The following is a 15,047-nucleotide window of genomic DNA, read 5'->3' on the forward strand; positions in this document are numbered from 1 at the left end:
ACTAATTGAATGTAGACTTGGGGCAATGAAGGTCAACAGTGTCTTTGGCTGCAGCAGGAGAATGTTGATAGAAGGTCAAGAGAAGTGATTCTTTCATTCTTTTCAGACCTGATAAGATATGCCTGAAGTGCTGATTTCAGTTCTGGGATCATCAGTACAGAAGAGATATGGACATGGAGTGAGTTCAAAGGTGAGCCATGAAAAATTTAATGTAGTTTAACACAATCATGGAATCTTAGGGTAGGAAGGGACCTTTAGAGGCAATCTAGTCCAGCTCCCCTGCAATGAACAGGGACATCCACAGCTAGGCAAGGTTGCCCAAAGCCTGATCCAGCCTTGCCTTGAAAGTCTCCAGGGACGGGGAATTAGATGGTTTAAATGTAATACTCCAGCATGTGAGGAGAGGCTGATAGCTGGGACTGTTCAGCCTGGAGAAGAGAAAGCTGGGTGGGGGTGGTTCTTATCCATGTATTTTACATGGAATTATCCAAGTGAAGAAGATGAAATAAGGCTCTTTAGTTGTGCCCAGGGACATGATAAGAGGTAGTGGACTCAAACTGAAACATAAGATGTTACTTTAAAACATAAGAAAAAGTATTTTTATGGTAAGGGAGCTAGAGTGCCTAGTGGAACAAGTTGCCAGAGGGTTTTGTGGATTGTTCATCACTGGAAATTTTCAAAATTTGACTGGACACAGCCATCAGAAGCCCTCCCTAGCCAACTCTAGAAAGTAAAAACTTTCAGAGGCACTTTCTAGTCTCATTTTCTCTGTGATTTTATGGTTCTGTAAAATCAGTCGCTGCCCAAACCTGACCTGATACACCTGAATGTAATAACCAATCCCTGACCAAATTTTATAACCATGCAATTAAGCATAATTCCTGCATCTTCACACTCTTCCTCCTCTCACACTATTATCTCTTTTTTTTTTTTTTTTTTTTTTTTTCTACCTTTGTCAAAAACAAATTGCTGACAGTAAGTTTGTTTATTCCTATGTTGGAACCACATTCTTGGGTAATATCACAAGGAGAAAGTGTGTAGCAATAAGGTAGACATTAAACACATTCCAGTCCAGAGCAAATAGATTTTAGAGTATACATTTTGTTAATATATGTACTGAGGGAACAAAACTCCCCTAATTAAAGTATTATCTTTCCATTTACAAATTGGTACTCAATAGGTAGGCACTACTCTACTACTCTAAAACAATCTTCTCAATTCTGACTTTTTTTTTAATTTTTTTTTTTAAATCTTGTCATTCTCTGGATGTTGTGGAACTTGCCTATCCCAAACTACATCCAACTTCTCATTTTAGTTTTTAACATAACTATTTTTACATTTTCTGCAATGAACACAATACCAGTCCTCTGCTCTTTATTGTCTCTTTGTGTGATTCCCACTCACTCTGTTGTATTAAACTCCCATATATGATTGCTCATGGCTCATAAACAATATTTTTCCTTTTTTGTTCTGCTGTCCATCCATGATAGTAAAGTACTATAAACTAACACCTTTTGAAAGCTAGCTTTTTGGTATCTAGCCAATTCAAGAGTCCATTTGATAGTAATACAACTCCACAGAGATCTCACTGAAACACATTCTGGTTGAACTGCTCTGTTTCATGAGTTAACTCATATTTACTGCCTATGCTTGGATTTAGTGTGAAGGTCATGAGCAGCTTACTATTAAGAAACTGAATTTTGAAATTTTTGACCCTATTGCTACAGATTTGGAAGAAAAACAAGACAATATTTTCTGGCGCAATTTTCAAAAGAAAAAAAATAATCAGAGAATGTTCACCTTTATATATACCGTTGCAACCCCCATGGACTTCTCCAGAGCTAGAGATTTCTTCAATGTGAGCCCCTTGGTCAGATGAAAAGTATACCAGAGATCTACTGCTCAGATTATAATTCTCCAGAACATCCAGCATCTGTCCTAAATAGAAAAAAAACAAAAACAACAACCAAACAACAAAAAAAGCAACATAGTGTCTTAATTTACCTTGGCATGTATGAAAACACGTAGTAATTGGCAACATAAAGGATGCAGTAGGGGATCCTTTATGCAGTAGGGATTGTTGCGGTCAAGACTGTGGTTCCACTGCAGCAGTTTCTTGAAATATAAAATGAGAAGATTTGTGTACAAATGAAAAATGAGCTAATCCACAGAGAACCAGTAATCTTTGGAAGCAATTGCTTTCAGTGATGAAGACCCCACAAGAAGAAAACTCAAACCTCTGAGGATATCTGAAAGAGTCTCAGTATACAGAATACAGTTAACAGTTTGAGGTAAAGCTGCGCTGCCTACAAACCTACAGAGTCAGCATGGCAAAAATCTGTGTGAATGCTAGAATAAAAAATTCTCAAAAGAAGAAAAAAAAAAGCCTACTAATTAGTCACTAATTCGTTTTCATACAAGGCTAGATATCTTTTACACTTTTAACATGCAAGGTAACAAACACATGAGCACACAATTAAAAGAAAAATCCACATGATGATGTTCTGAAATTCCAACAAAGAGTGGGTTCTCACATTTCATTTACACAAAAGACTTCTTTCCCTTGGCACAGTAGAAAAGTCTTGCACTGCACATACATCTAAATTTATTTAGACTGAATTCTTTAAAGAGGGCTTCTGTACTAATGAGTGTGAATCCACTCTTTGTAACTATCTTCAGTGAATTTTATACTGATTAGGAACCTAAAATAATTGGTCTTGGAAACTAACCAAAGAATAAGAATATAGCACACATCAGCCTGCAAATGAGTTTTAACCTTATTCTTCAGGAATTCAGGACAAGGGGAAATGGATTTAAGTTGAAAGAGGGTAGATTTAGGTTGGATGTAAGGGGGAAGTTCTTTACTAGAAGATTGGTGAGGTCCTGGAATAGGCTGCCCAGGGAGGTTGTGGATGCCCCGTCCTTGGAGGTGTTCAAGGCCAGGTTGGACAGGACCCTGGGCAACCTGATCTAGTAAATGTGGAAGTTTGGTGGCCCTGCCAGGCACGGGGGTTGGAACTTCATGATCCTTGAGGTCCCTTCCAATCTGGGTCATTCTGTGATTCTGTGATTCTGCTATTCTGTGAATTCCAGAGCATATAATGATAATTTTTGAGGCCTGTAACTAGTGGCATTTCTCAGGGATCAGTGCTGGTTCTGGTCTTGTTCAACATATTTATCAATGATGTGGATGATAGGACAGAGTCCCAGCTCAGTAAGTTTGCTGATGATAAAAAGCTAGAAGAAGTGGCTGACACATTGGGAGGCTGTACTACCATTCAACTAGACCTAGAGAGACTGGAGAATTGGGCAGGGTGGAACCTGTTAAAGTTTAACAAGAGCAAGTGTACATACAGTCTTGCACTTGAGGAATAAAGGCATGCATCAGTAAATACTGGGGGTAGATCTGTTGGAAAGGAGTTCTGCAGAGAAGGACTCATGAGTCCTGGTTGACAACAGGTTGGCTATAAGCCAGCAATGTGCCCTCGTGGTCAAGGAGACCAATGATATCCTCAAGTGCATTAAAAAGTGAGTGGACAACAGGTTGAGGGACATGATCCTCCCCCTCTAATTTGCACTGGTGAGGCCAAATTTAGTATACTGTATCCAGTTTTGAGCTCTTCAGATGAAAAAAGACAGGGTTCTCCTAAACAAAGTCCAGCAGAGGGCCACAAAGATGATGAAGCATCTCCCATATGAGGACAGGGTGAGTAACCTGGGTCTGTTCAACCAGTGAAAAAGAAGACTGAGGGGGGATCTGATTAATGTTCATAACAATATAAAGGGAGGTGGGAGGCATGTAGATGAGGCCAGGCTCTTCCCAGTGGTGCAGAGTGATAGGACAAGGAGTAATGGCCTAAAACTTGAACATAGGAAGTTCTGTACTAACATGCAGAAGAATTTTTTATAAGGGTGACAGAGCATTGGAAGAGGTTAGGTTATCCAGAGAGGGTGTGAAGACCTTCTATAGAGAAATTCAAGACCCATCTGGAGGCCTACCTGTGCGACCGATTCTAGGAAACCTGCTTTAGCAACCCCAGCAATTCTGTGATTCTGTGATTTTCTTTTTATCCTTTTTATTTATAAATTCCGGCACACTCCAATTTGAATGTTAATTTTGACTTGCTCATTCCTCTCAGAATTAATTAATTCAAATACGGTAGTCATAGAATGACATTTTCTCAATGAACTCACAGAAACAACCCAAAACTTTGGTTTCTGTCTTGAACAGCTACACCTTCTGCAATGAACACTGTATAAATTAGAAAAAAAGTGTGTGAAATAAGACCTTGTATAGTATATCTGAATGATATGGTTTCCGCAAGCAAGTGCCATACATTTACTTATTAGCATTTCCAAATGGTAACTAAAATAGAATAAAAATGTAACTAGATATCTTTGACATATTGCCAAATATTATATTAATTTTGAAAGCAAAGAGTATAAAAAAAGGAAAGTACATCTTTAATCATTTGCTAATAACTTTTTTTTTTTTACTCTTCTAATTTGATTATTTCTTTAAATTACAGAGATACTTTAGAATTAAGCTAAGGCTGATATATAAGCATACTCAGATAATCTTAGTTAATGAACAAGGAGGACTTTCACCGAGGCTGTTTTAGCTGATTAACTTTTAAAAAGGTGAGCCATTACTGCAAAAAGGCATTTTTAAAAGAGAAAACAGGCAACAAATTGAAAATTAAATACCTGCATACTGGTGACCAAACAAAGAAAAATAAATCCTATCTGAAGTGCAAGAAATTTACGACATGAGTTAATTTTTTATAATTGTTGTGGACAGCTAAATGAGTTTGGAATAAGATGGTGAAACTATTACTTCACACAAAATATGACTGGATATGTATCATACGTCATCGTATGTGATCTTTAATTACAGAAATGGGGCTTTTGCATGCTTTGAATCCCATTTGTACTCATTGAACAAAATACACATGTAAAAACTTTGTAGAAGTAAAATGCTTATCCAGAATATGAAACTGTAGGATAAATAAGTCAAAACACTAGGAAAACTGTAGCTCAGTTTAAGTGATGATGGCTTGAAATCCCTAATATAGGAAACTATTAATAAAAATAGAAATATTCTTCACTAAAAAGACTGAATTGAAAGTCCTGTTTTAAAAAATTAAGATCCACATTGATCTCTGTAAATGTTACTGCTTAAATATTTCTGGTTTGAACAGAACAGAATTTGAAAGACAGCATTCCAAACAACAAAATAAATCTAACAGTGAAAGAGCTGCATGAATTCTGAACCTACTGAGCAACTACAATTTAAGTTCAACATTCTCCTGCTAATGCCATTCTAGGAATGTACATTCCAATTCAGGTTGCTAACATTGATTAAAGACATTTGATCATTAGACACTGTTCTTTCATTTATTAAAAATAAATAAATAAATAAATAAATAAATAGAAATCAGAATACCTTTAAGATGATGCATGTTTTAATTAAGATGATAATCATTCAAAATTTTAGCAAAGCTTCCTCTGAAGCATGCTGAGCTCTCTACATTCTGTTCTCCAGTCTCATTTCAAGCTATTTTAAACTATAGGATTGTTTTATTCTGAAAGTGAAAATGCTGACTTCATTGGAGTGATACCTGTATAAAAATGATGAGAGTAATTGACTCTACTCTTTAGGAGGAAACAGAAAGCACTATGCCACTATTCAACTCACCTAACACAAGAGTAAATGGAAGGTGACCCTGCCTATAATGTGCTGAAATTAATTTTTGAAGTTTTTAACCATGTAAGATTCCCTCTACACTCAATTATTACACATTAGGTTACAGGATTTATAAAAAATGACTATTCGTTTGAAAACATGGCACAAATACTGAACAATAAAGTGTATGCAAATGTATTAGCAATTTGGAAATCTTTTCTAGTCAAGCAAGAATGGGAAAAATGTATTTGCTTCATAATTAGCTCACTGTCATTTGAAGTCAACAGGACAGGAGGGTTACCAGTATTAATTTGAAATGAAGAATCTTGCTGAAATTATGGAGAAAAGAGATCTAGAATATGGAGTATAGAATATGTCTGTGTAGAGTAGGTATTAGGAAAAAGATCTCTCAACTTATTAGGAAAGCTTTGAAACAGTTTGCCTGATTCAAAGAAACAGCAACATTCAGAAGGAGATTTAAAGATGACTCAGGACAAGACAGTTCATAATAAAGGAAGTTTATTTTAATAGAACTTTTTATCCCACTCAGCAGACTTTCACATGACTCTGTCAAACCCAGAAGTTTAGAGTAAGCTTGAGATAATTACAAAGATTGATCTGGGAAGATCAGCCATCACATCTCAGCCTAGAGACTTCTTTTCCTTTTAGTTTATGTTTCAGAATTCCCTGATGATGTTAATGTTTGCTTTTGAATAGCATAACTAATCAGAATGACAAGAAACATGTTTTGAAGCTGAAGGGGCTTACATCTGAGAGTGACAGGCTAAGAGTGTTTTAAATACATGCATAACTTCCTACACATTACCCCAAGATGTATAAATATTTGGAAGCCTATACTGCTCACAGAAAAGATAATGATGTCATTCAGCTAAATATCTACTACATATTAAATTTCTTGTGACCTTCTTCCTGGTACAGGAATTAAATTAAGGTAAACCCATCATCTCTTCCAGGCTCAAAGGCTAATATTTTCACCCTATTAAGATTTAATGTTGCAACTTCTGCCCACCATCTTTAACAAGTTAACAAACATTTTAATCTCTATGTTGATTTTGTGAGATAAAAAAAGAGACTTCATTATTTAATATACTGATCTGATTACAAAATACACTGACTAAAACCTTTGTATAAAAATCAGCTTAGTAACTGAGATCAAGACATCCATATCTTAATTTTAGCTTTTGCACATTTCAGGTTATAAATATGCAAATGTTTTGTGATACACTTAAAGCTGTACAGTTTCCCCTTGATAAATATGTAAATCAGTTTGTCTCTGCAGTGGGGAAGTAATTATCACTTTCAGACCCACTCACTGAGCACATCACTAGAGGTAAAGATGGAAAATAATAAAACCACTGACAGCAAAACAAGAAGTTGCTGCACATATGGTGAGCAGTACATAAACTCTGCATGAAACTTGTTTAACATTCAGAGCTATAATGCAGTCACTAGGAAGTGGAAATTCTGGGACAAAGTAATAGATTGGTAGTATGGAACATTAAGTAGCCCATTGATTGAATGCACTCACCTAAAAAGACACGATTCTGTATAGAGAGAGTATTAGCATATGAACTACAATGGTGAGGAAAAGTAACAGCTAATATGACTGATTAGAAGAGAAAATAAATACAGAAATAATTTTAAAAATTGTAATAATTCCTGTAGGATGAAAGCAAAGATTAGATTTAGAAAGCAGAAAGTTTTGAATCAGTCTCACTGCGCAAATGTCATTTATAAATTTACATTATGGATACAATTTGTCCAGCAAAGACTTCAAAGTAGAAAGCTGAGATCTAAAATGTGCCAAGTTTCTACTACTATAGTTCAATAGAATTTCCAATGTCAAAAGGACATTCTGCTAAACAAGTACAATCTTGTTTTGAAAAACTGCTTCTTTATCAGTGTCTTAATTAAGAGCAGTGTCAATGGTTCATAGGCTGGTTTGGACCAGTCCCACGACTACAGAATTAACTCTCAGTGCACTTCACAGTATGATGTGGAATAACAATAAGCAAAAATAATAAAACCATGACAAGAAGGTGCCTACATCCAATCATCATCACTTCTATATATCTGCTTGCATAGCAAAGATTTCTTGGATTTTCTGACCTATATTTCTTTCCAATTAACTAAACTCAAGGGTAGAATCTGGAAACACACTTAAAATGCTGTCACTACTGAGGAAACATTCAGTCTGTGGGACAACAGTAGAATTGGTCTGAAGTAATTTTTTTCCTCTGCTGACACTCCGATACTCTTTAGACACACTGTTCTAGACTAGTTGCTAATCTTGGAACAAGATTATGTATATAATATATACATATAACAATATCTATAACAAAATATGTAATAATATACATATAACGCATATATAATGTAATATATATACAATATTTATAACAATGTATGTAACTAAGAAGAAGTCACAGTTGTGAAGAATTGGTTTATTCCTATCTGGAAACAAGATCTTGTGCTGGCAGAATGAGAAAAAGTCAATAATTGAGTCAAATACAGATGGAAAAACTGCAGCAGAATTGATGTCACCAAGGAAGTTTTTGTGGTTAGTGGCATTTTCTAAGTGGGGAAAAATACGACTTCTTAGGCACTCAACAATAGATAAGTGGGGTCCTCCTTACACATTTATTTCATTAGGACCTTCTTAAGTGTATGTTCTCTCCCTCAAGAAGATGAGACTCAGATGAACCTACACCAACAACTGGAAATTACACCAACAAGAGGAAAAATAAAAAGATGAAGCCTTTGCAGAGACAACTGAGTAAGAGTTATTCTATCTCAGGATGTACATATTGCAGGGATCTCTGAGCATGTGAAGAATTAAGTAATGTGTAAATTATATGAATCCTACATGAGTGATGTATCATAACATGAGCATCAAGTGTATCATTTATTCAAACATTCATATTAAACAACATTTATAAATGACAAAATAATTTGAGACTGTCTTTGGGTATGGGACAGTTGTAAACACATTCTACAGAATTAGTACTCTATGTATAATTAATTAGATATGAGTAATTCATCTCTTATTTTCCTATTCATATGGAGTTCAACTAATTTTGTAAATGTGAAGACTGAAATGACACTTTACTCTTACAGAAATATACATGGATATTAAAACTAAGTTAAGTTCTGGTTACTGTGGTTGTGAGGAGCTAAGTACAGCTGCTTTATTGACAACAAGGTTTTCATATTCATTTTCATATAATGACATAGTTTTGGGGACTATTAAATGTCAAAAGTATAACTATTTTGGTGGCCATCTTCCTATTAATGTTTAGATAATAAAGCACTGATAAGCATATTGCATAAAGCTCACTTTTACACCTTATATCTATATTTTCTACACAAGGCTAATGAAAATCATCATTCTTAGCATGATTAAAATGCTAAAATATGAGTGATGGTCATGAGATTTTAGAGGTTGAATCACATTTGCATCTTTCAGGAAAGATGTGATAAATTTGAGGGTAAATTTGCATCTTACTTCTGAGAACAATATGCTATTTTATCTGTGCCAGTAAAATGCACAATGCAAAGGATACTGCCTACTTCCCCAGGATCTTCAGTGTTTTCCTCCATATTTTGGATAGGGTCTAGGTAAATGGCAATCAAAGGATGCTATTCCTTTTTGAATTAGACTGTCAGATGAAATTAAAGCTTCAACTACTTGATTATTTCAATAAAAGTTGATGGTAATTGATAACAGAAGAGTGATAAAAGAAAAATTAATCTTTATCTTCAAAGGTTTAAACATTTCTTAAATTAGAGTCAGTTTTAAATTGAATATGTATATATCTTTAGATCCAAATGCATAATGCAAAAAATTTGTCAGATTAAAGTATGAATAATTTTAAACAGGTAAGCAAATGTAATACTAGACTTTAATCATCTGCATTTTTTGGAAAAAAAAAATAGTCATATGTCAATGTCTTGTTTCATTTTAATAATTTTTATCAAACAAAACTGAAACTGCCATAAGATTGTTTCACCTTTCATGTTTCTGTAGACAACTTTTTTCATCTTTGCTGAATGTGGAAACTGAACTTAGATATTATATATTATAAAGCAAATAATATTTTTATATTTATAATATTTATAATATTTTTATTTTATTTTTATATATTTTTTAATTCATTTTTCAGCTTTCTGATTTTAATTGTCCACATCCAACCTTACATAAAGATAGCTGTTCATGAATTCACCCACAGAACAGAAGACTCTTGATGTTTTTCTCCCTTGACATGATATCCCCATTTTCCCCCATCATCATGCAGGCCTGTCAGGTCACCTAGTTCACTAAGTGCTTTTGGGCAACTCAGTGCCTTTTGTGTCTGCCAAGACACTTAAAGCCTACTGTGCAATCACTGTCTCCAAATCACACTAGCAGTGAATGTATCTCTGTACAGATACTTTTAATACCAATAAGAAAGAATGTCTGACTGTGAAAACTGTTCTCAAGGGAACTTTCCACCATAGAATGTAAACTCCAATGTAAACTCAAAATCACATTCTAAACTTTAGGAGGTGGGAATAATCAAGAAAATTCAAGGCCATAAATATTTCATAAATAAACATAAATGTATGTTTATTTTCTTGTATTTTATTTTCCAAAGAATTTTCTCTTTCTCTCTCTCTCTCTTTTTTTTTTTTTTTTTTTTTTTTTTTTAAATGTGTGCATATTCAGTATGGTTTGTACAGGTTTTAAGCTACTTAGGGTACTATCAGAAGGGAAAACAACTAACTTTCTCGTCTGTCATTGATTATCGATGATTACCTCAAAAAAAACAATAAACTATCTTATAAAATGAGACTTTAAAACCTTAAATCATCTAAGTACTCTTGAAAAAATGAAATCCAAGAGTTTTTGCTGAAGTTTTACAATAGTATTCACCATTAAAACACATGCCTACAATAAAATAATATAAGCTGTCCTTTTCTGTTCTGAAGTCTAGGAAAGATAAATATGACAGTCCCAGATAAGGTTGGAACAACCTGAAGTCTCAACTTAGGTAAAGATGCATTTGATGCCCCCCCCCCAAAATAATGGAATGAGGGTGCTAAGATCATCAATCTGTTTCTTTGCCTTTTCTCTACTTAATTTTTACTTATGAACAAAGTAAAATGTGATGCAGAATTACTAACATAGCTACTAATTGAGTTTACTAATGTTCAGATGCAATATAAATGCTGGGTGTCATTTGGTTTGGAATGGGAAATACAGAAAAGGAACTTGGGAGACTTTTGAGTGAGAATTGTGTGAACAATGCATTGCATTTCTGGAAAGGCTCTGCTTTGCATACCAGAATCCCACTAAGGTTATTTTTAAGCAGAAATCTGAAAGTTAAATTTGAAGTGAAAAAGATTGTTCACCTAAGTAACGCTACAGATCAGTTGAAATACTAACACAGATGAAAGAAACAAAGTAACCTAACTGCAAATCTGTATACATGTGCAAATCAGCTAGCATTCTGAGAAAGAACTGAGATGTTCTTATCCAACATTTTCTATTGAGACAGACTTCAAAGTTCTCTTTACCTGTTTAAAGCAGTCATTCACTTTTTATGAAAAGTAGCTGGGGGTACTTGCAGCAGCCAGCTGATGAACTACAGAAGGACTGCACAAAGGTTGAAATTTACTGAGAAATGTAGGATATGGGGCTCGACTATCTCAGCACTAAGTTGACAAAAACATTCAGGATAAAATCTCATAGAAGTGTTTCAGGATTATAGGGAAACCTGCCGATTTTGTACCTTATTAAATTTATACTGATTTTAAAAAGCCATTCTAGCAGCACTTTGCCCTTAACACCATGCTGAGGATGTTCAAAGCTTGTCCTGTGGGATGTGGTGTGGTAGATACAAAGGAACTTGTATTATTTTAACTCCTAACATGTTGGCCCTGGTCAGGATTTCGAGAGACAGATGGGATGTTTTATCCCACTTTCAGCTGCACAGACATCGTCCTTACCTTTGGCTTTGTTTTTCTCTCTAATTTCTCTCTAATTTTTCTGCCAATGGACATGTAACATTTGTATGGTACTGCTCCCTGGCTGTGAGTTGCTGGCAGCCACCTCTGCTTTTATCTTTTTCCTTGCCAGCTTTGCTAGCAAAATACTTAGCATTTTCTTGCACATATTAGAAAGGAGCACTGTCTGCTACATTTCTGACTGCCTGGTTAAACTATGCCACAAAATTTACTGCTCTTCTATTGCAAACTTTTCACTTTTCACTTTTTTTCTTTTTTTCTTTTTTTTTTTTTTTTAAATTTAGTATAGCCAAATCTCTAATAAATATAGTTTGTTTGAAAGATTGTGATGGCATTGTTTTCAACAATCAAAACCTTTCCATATTATGTTTGTTGACTTCAATTCAGCGCAGTTCTACTGACTCCAGACCAGTTACATCATTTTACACATACAGAAGAACTGCCCCAGAAAGTTTTAAAGGAACAGTTATTAATCAGGACAGGTCTCTTGCTTTCTTGTGTGCACAGGTTATTTTTAATTTTTCCAAAGAAGTTCCTGAATAAACCCTCTTTAAACAAAATAAAATTAAACAAAGCAACAACAACAACAAAAGCAACCAACAAAACAAACAAAATAAAACAAAGCAAAACATAACAAAATGTAACAAAGAAGTATGAAAGACCAGGATATCCAACACCTAGAAACACATAATTGTGCTACATAAAGATCTTGATCTTAATGTAATCTTATTATCTTTCAATTAACAAGATGTCTTCTTCAAATCTCAGGGAAGAAAAAGTAATGCATGAGTTGTACAGAACTTGGCAATATTTACATATAAAAGGAAAAGTTAGTTTAAATTAAAAAAAAATAAAATAAAATGTTACCTCATCTAAAAAGACACATCTTCATGAAGAAGATGTAGAACTAACGTCTGTCAAATTGATATCTCCCTTTGAATCTCAATTGCATTGCAGATTTTTTCCTCTTCTTTAAAGACTAGACCTTTCAAAACTACCTAAACAACGTTTTGATAAGCTACTATCAGCAGAGACTGATCATTGCAGGAGATTCGAAGTAATGAAATGCAGCAAAAAGGTGAAAAAAATACAATGATGTGATTCCCTGTGACAGTCCATTGGGAGAACTACCAAAGAGGAACTACAAAGGAAAGAAAAGAATAAATTATCTGCTCTTACTATATGAGGAGATGGAAAACATAAGGTCACATTCTACCCATACATGAAAGCGTACCCCTTTCACATCAGGAAGGCAAAAATTTCCTTAATGGAAGTTGAAATCTCTGTTGCAGATATGGAAATATGTTAGCCAGTTAACCTAACTACTTAAATCAATGGGACATTTCATATCAATATAGGAGAGAGAAACCTGGTCTAAAAACTCTATTTTGGGACCAGAATACCATAACAATATTCTAATATGTACACTACTGTATGGGCCATGATTATTTTTGACAATTAGGGTAAGAAAACACTACTATCAACAGTAGATTGTACTATTAACAATCTACCAAAACTTCAGAGTTATGGAGTCCCAAAACTGTTCAAAATGAGCTTCTGAAAAAGAAGTAATGACAATGGCTCCCTACACTTTTTAATGTTCCACACTACTAAATTGATTGCAAAAGTTCCAGTGTGACATAATGGTTTTACAAGACAAATTACACTCATTCATATTGTAAACAAAGAAAAAAAAAAAAAAACCAACAAAAAAACCATATTCATTATTTATTTACTGTGCTTGCTTAACCAACTCTACTCTGGAATTAGAAAGAAACATTTTGTTTTCTTTCACACAACCTAAATGCATCCATACTTTTCACACCACTGAAAACAGTACCTTCTACAATAAAGATACTTTTCCTTTTTCTATTTTGTTCAGTTGTACCATGTTTTCCTTGGAAGCTTGTTAGGGAAAAGGAGGTAAAGAGGTATCTCCCTTCTGCCTCAGTTTCTGATAGCAGCAAGCTGCAAGATTCACTGAAACTTTTGAATACAAATTCACACTAGTCTAAGATAGTTTGTATTATCCTGGACTTTCTCTTCTATCATCTCAAGAAAACAATTCAGCACTTCAGATGTTCCTTTGTGTATTGTGCTTACCAATGTAACATAAATTCATTTGGGTGTTCTCAGGGTTACCACACAATGCCTTTCATGAAGATATGCTATAAAAAGCTTTTCATTGCTGGACAGGGAAAGGAAATAATTTAAAAAGAGTGACATGTATATGAAATACAGGACACAAGCAAAAAATAAAAACAAAAAGCAAGCTTTTCAAAATAGTAAAAAATATCTTGAGTACACCAAATAAAATGTGTGGAAAAATAAAAATTAAAAAAAAAAAAAAAAGGAAACAAATTGGAAAATTAGAAAATGTAGTAAAGATTCAATATTGTTTTTTTCCTAAGCAACATAATGAAACAAAGCTGGATAACATCAAAGTTGCCAGTCTGCCATCCTGCCCTTAATTAATCCTTAGAATCATAGACTGTCTTTAGAGGAGATCTTAGTCTAGTTCCAATCCCTCTGCCATGGTTAGGCTTGCCAGTAACCAGATCAAGCTGCCCAGGGCCCCATCCAACCTGATTTGAGCACCAACAGGGATTTGGTATCCACAGCTGTTCTGGGCAATATGAAAAAAAAAAACAAAAAACCTTCTTCCCTATGTCTTATCTAAATTTACCCCCTTTTACTTTAAAGCATTTACCTCTTGTCAGTACACAACCTGACTCTCTCTTCAACATTGCTGTAGGCCCCTTTAGTTACTGGAAGGCCATAGAGACATGAATGTACACGGTGCTCTGACAGATATTGCTTTTTGTGATCTAAGCATAGAAGAAAAAAAAAAAAGATGGTAAAATCATCATAAAGTCAGTATTGAAGGTTTCAGGTTCAAAATAGGGACACAATCTCCAAAGACAGAAAAGAGCTGTAAATCATATCCCTCTCTTCCATCCTGATCCAGTTCTATCTGTGGCTGTTATACACTTCTGGAATTCCTTTGAGGTGGAGTAAATTTAATTCCAGTTAGCAGCTTCACAGTATCCATGCTAAAAAATGTTACACAGAGTCAAAATATCAACACACTCTTTACTAGCTTCCATTAAACTGTGTTCTCAGTCTGTATTTTTGAGATTCTCTGCTGTTAGGATAATGTTAGTCTCAAGGACACCTTCAGTGTGTTCTTGTTTCTCCTTTCCAGCAGTACCTGCTTATGTATAACCTTCATCCAAGGGTACAGAGAAGTCACTGTGTTCCATATTATTTTTGGCTTAAGCCCGTACTGAGTTCACAATTCCAATAATGATGACTTCCCACCCAAGCACTTCCT

The 15,047-nt window shown here is 34.6% G+C and overlaps 2 protein-coding genes and 1 long non-coding RNA gene across 16 annotated transcripts in view; 1 reads left to right on the plus strand and 2 right to left on the minus strand.

The window, feature by feature from the left end:
- LOC107306151 (rho GTPase-activating protein 32-like) overlaps positions 1-15,047 on the minus strand; it is a 670,538-nt gene that overhangs the window by 284,335 nt on the left and 371,156 nt on the right. The window lies entirely within an intron of this gene.
- The window catches only part of LOC116652501, a 659,218-nt gene that overhangs the window by 281,058 nt on the left and 363,113 nt on the right, over positions 1-15,047 (plus strand). The window lies entirely within an intron of this gene.
- Positions 1-15,047, minus strand: part of STS (steroid sulfatase) — a 97,543-nt gene that overhangs the window by 37,057 nt on the left and 45,439 nt on the right. For 7 of the 8 annotated variants that reach the window (XM_015848910.2, XM_015848896.2, XM_015848871.2 and 4 more), the window contains one exon: positions 1,801-1,938. The exons of the other annotated variant lie outside the window; for it this stretch is intronic. In XM_015848910.2, coding sequence (XP_015704396.1) covers positions 1,801-1,938 — 138 coding nt within the window. The remainder of the gene's footprint in view (positions 1-1,800; positions 1,939-15,047) is intronic. 8 annotated transcript variants of the gene reach the window in all.

Source organism: Coturnix japonica, chromosome 1 (genome assembly GCF_001577835.2).
Source record: "Coturnix japonica isolate 7356 chromosome 1, Coturnix japonica 2.1, whole genome shotgun sequence".
NCBI classification, from domain to species: domain Eukaryota; kingdom Metazoa; phylum Chordata; class Aves; order Galliformes; family Phasianidae; genus Coturnix; species Coturnix japonica.